The sequence below is a fragment of the Sinocyclocheilus grahami genome, unplaced genomic scaffold, assembly GCF_001515645.1.
Source record: "Sinocyclocheilus grahami isolate Dianchi unplaced genomic scaffold, SAMN03320097.WGS_v1.1 scaffold1235.1, whole genome shotgun sequence".
NCBI classification, from domain to species: domain Eukaryota; kingdom Metazoa; phylum Chordata; class Actinopteri; order Cypriniformes; family Cyprinidae; genus Sinocyclocheilus; species Sinocyclocheilus grahami.
The window spans coordinates 98,188-102,308 of record NW_015506414.1 but is presented as its reverse complement, the minus strand read 5'-3'; the positions used below and the strand labels follow the sequence as shown (position 1 = coordinate 102,308).

General features: G+C 41.7%; 1 protein-coding gene across 4 annotated transcripts in view; it reads left to right on the top strand.

Annotated features, from left to right (window-relative positions):
- Positions 1-4,121, top strand: part of LOC107568338 (EF-hand calcium-binding domain-containing protein 14-like) — a 10,966-nt gene that overhangs the window by 2,838 nt on the left and 4,007 nt on the right. For all 4 annotated transcript variants that reach the window (XM_016254296.1, XM_016254294.1, XM_016254297.1 and 1 more), the window contains 5 exons: positions 925-1,070; positions 1,209-1,307; positions 1,587-1,697; positions 1,927-1,974; positions 2,908-3,063. In XM_016254296.1, the coding sequence (XP_016109782.1) occupies positions 925-1,070; positions 1,209-1,307; positions 1,587-1,697; positions 1,927-1,974; positions 2,908-3,063 (560 nt within the window). The remainder of the gene's footprint in view (positions 1-924; positions 1,071-1,208; positions 1,308-1,586; positions 1,698-1,926; positions 1,975-2,907; positions 3,064-4,121) is intronic.

Below are 4,121 nucleotides of genomic sequence, written 5' to 3'. Positions count from 1 at the left end.
CCCCCCCCCCCCCCCCATGTATTTGGCCAATTTTTTTCACCATTGCTTAAATTAAATAGCCAAAATGTGATTTTTTTTTTTTACAGTTTTGTCTTGCTTTTTAAAGAAAAAATCAATTAAAAAATAACAATTTAGAAAGATTTATTTAACACTGAACATTTTTTAACATTATACCAAACAAAGCACAATTTAACTGAAGTTAGTAAAGTGATATTGTTTTGGTCATTTTCTTGAATCAGGCATGTGTGTTTTACTGTGCAAATAAATGCAGCCTCGCTGAGCAGAAGAGACGTTGTTTAAAACATTAGAAAATATTACAGATCCCAATTTAGACACTATGTGTGAATGTATTAATAGAGCTGTTGTAATTATTATTATTATGTTTACAATTTTATTTTACAGAACAACAGAAATTACAACACGAGCGTTTATGAATGTTGATGGAGCTGATATTTTGTCAGAAAGCCGCAGGAAGACCTCGGTGCTTTCACACTGCGACGTGTCTGTAAGCTCTATTTGATCATGTCACGTCACTGTTCCGTACAATTTATTCCGTCTTTTCTCTTATTCAGCCGAACTCCAAAAGAGGTTGGGGGTTTTTTTTGTTGCTATTTTTGGCCGAATAATTTCGGTTGCTGAGCATTCGGTGCATCCCTATGATTTACTGCAGCTAATGATCCTGCTCTAACGATTCCTCAGTCATGTTATTACAAAGAAAGACACATTAGTCTGTATGATAGTTATCTATCTCCACTTCTTCTGCCATCACTCTCTTCATATAAACGCACTTCACCAGCCGATCAGTTAAATTATCCTGTTTTTATGGACTATGTGTTGCATCACAGATGTGAACAGTGTTTCATATTGACTTTAGAGACGCCTAGCATTAATAGTTGTGATGATGGTCTGGTTGGTGTTTGACAGTGGAGAGCAGTCAGAAGCTCTCGTCACACGAGATCCTGAAGCTCGGTGAAGATCTGAAGGACAAACAGACGAAGCTGGATGAGCTGGAGAGTGGAGACAGAGGCCTGGCCAAACTCTGGTCCAACCTGAGCGACATCTATCAGAAGGTACTGAGCTTGTGTGTGTGTGTGTGTGTGTGTGATGAGCTACACACTCCTCTCAGAGTGGTTTAGCAGTGAAACACATGAAGATCTGAGAAGAGCACACACGTCAGTATCAGTGTGATGGTGTTCATGTCTCTGCAGCTCAGCGCTCTGGATTCTGCTGTGAATCACCTGAAGACCAACATCAAATCCTCCTCTGATCTGATCGCGCTGCCGCGGACGATAGAGGAGCTGCAGAAGGTGTGTGTATGTGAGAGAGACAGAGAGTGTGTGTGTGTGTATGTGTGTGTGAGAGAGAGAGAGTGTGTGTTTGTGTGTGTGTGTGAGAGAGACGTGAGCTTACACTGGTGTGTGTGAGAGAGAGAGAGAGAGTGTGTGTGAGTTTGTGTGTGTGTGTGTGAGAGAGATGTGAGCTTACACTGGTGTGTGTGTGAGAGAGAGAGAGAGAGTGTGTGTGTGTGTGTGTGTGTGTGTGTGAGAGAGAGAGACGTGAGCTTAAACTGATCTGTGTGTGTGCAGAGCGTGGCCTCCATCGGCAGCACCGTCACCAGTGTCCAGCACGATGTCTCTATGATTCAGTCTGTGGTGGAGGAGAGAAGGAAAGGAGAAGATCGGCTGAAGGACAACGCTGTATGTTTCACTACTAAACAGTACTATATTGTTTTCATTCAGATGCTTTCTGTGTATGTTTCTCTTCCAAAGCTTAGATCAGAGACACTTGTTGAAGGGAGAGTTCACCTTACAACATGTTAGTAGCTTTAGATTTCTGAGATGTGCTTCATATCAGTTTTTATAATGTGATTGTGTTGATGTGTGTTCAGTGTGAGGCTTATTTATAATGGTTTTCTCTTGATTAAAGAATGGAGAGAAACCTGTGAACAGCAGCAGCTGTGTGACACTGAAGCAGGTAAACACGCACTCACACACACACGCATGCACTCACACACACACACACACGCATGCACTCACACACACACGCATGCACTCACACACACGCATGCACTCACACATGCACACACGCGCACTCGCACATACACACACACGCTCACACACACACGCGCACTCGCACATACACACACACGCTCACACACACACTTACACACGCACTCACACACACACACTTACACACGCACACACACGCGCACTCGCACATACATACACACGCGCACACACGCACTTACACACGCACTTACACACGCACACTCACACACTGACACTCGCACACACACACGCACACACACACATGCACTCACACACACGCACTTACACACGCACACTGACACACGCACACTGACACTCACACATACACACGCGCACTCACACACACGCACTCACATACATGCACACATACACACACACACGCACTCACACACATGCACTCACACACACACACACTTACACACACACAGCTGAGCAGAAGAGACGTCGTTTAAAACATTAGAAAATATTACAGATCCCAGTTTGAACACTGTGAATGTATTAATAGAGCTGTTGTAATTATTATTATTATTATTATGCTTACAATTTTATTTTATAGAACAACAGTAAAATTACAATACTAGCACATGCACTCACGCACACACACACACACTCACACACACTCTCGGTTACCCACAAAGCTGTTTTGTGTGATGCTGCTGTGATTGTTGAATGGAATCAAGCTGAACTCTTGTCAGTCTTCCTGCAGCATCGACACTGTTATCAAACCGTTATCGAGCATTGCTGCTCCGAGCTGAACTGCTAATGATGCTGCAGTCTTTGCTCTGAGTGTGCGTCACTGAAGCTGCTGACGGATCTGTCTGGTGTAGAGCGCTGTAGTAATCACTGGCTGGTGTCGCAGGAGCTGCAGCATCTGGAGGACGGTGTGAAGGATCTGAACAGCTCAGTGCTGCTGCAGGAGTCGAGGTTGAGCGAGCAGATCCAGAGCGTGCGCTTCGTTCTGTCTGACCTGAGCAGACGGCTGTCAGCGCTGGACCAGAGCCAGTCCAGAGACACGGTGAGATCAGGAGCTCCTTACAAACCCTTCTAACCTCTTACGTTCAGATTCCAGGGGTCTTCAGTAGTTTTGGTCACATTACTGCTAAGAATCCTGTGACAGACCGAGCATGTTTTTACTTCCCCCTCAGTGGTTACTGCGTCATCAGAAAACATTGCTGTAAAAAAACACCGGTCAAACTACAGCTAGTTGACCAGCCTTCTAGCTAGTTTAAAATGGGTTTTTACTTGCCCGACGGGGACAGATAAACTGATTAAAACTTGCATGACAAAAAATAACCAGTAAAGCATCGAAAGGCGAGAATGATTCTTCTGATTTTATTACAGTCAGCGTAAACGGCGATTGGTAATGAATAGTGTATTTCTGGTATCAAGCTCACACTGCTTCTGTCTTTGTGAGAGACTTCAAAACGAATGAGCGTAACAGCACACATAACTCACTACATATAACTAGGGATGCTCCGATCCGCCTTTTCGCTTCTGATACCGATTCCGATCCGATACCAGTGAAGTTTTTTTCCCTCATTTAAATAAATGTAGAATTGATATATCTCTGTGTGTGGAACTGATATTCATTATTTCACAATCTACTACATACAGACTGCTTCATTATAAAGAAAAATAACATAAACAAATATGAAAACATTTAGGCCTATGTATATTTATAATCTATGACAAAAATGTATCATAAATTAGGTTAGTGGATAATTCGGCAGCAAAAGTTATTCTAGAATAATCAGTGCACTATCATTTTTAGAAATCCAAACATTTAGTGAAAAAACTATTTTGTGGGGAACAAATAAAACATTTATATATAATGTTTGTAAAATGGTACAGCTTTTTAAATATCTGAAAGTACACTCTTAATATCAGTCAGTCAAGCAGTATAATATAATAAAGTATTATTTAATAATAGAAGTTTAGTAATTAGAATTAAAACTTGGTAACCATCAACTTAGGACTGGTGCTGGTGCTTTTTTTGGTCATTCAGTGTTCCTGTAAAAAAAACGAACAATAACACTGATGAGATATTATTATTATTATTATTATTATTATTAT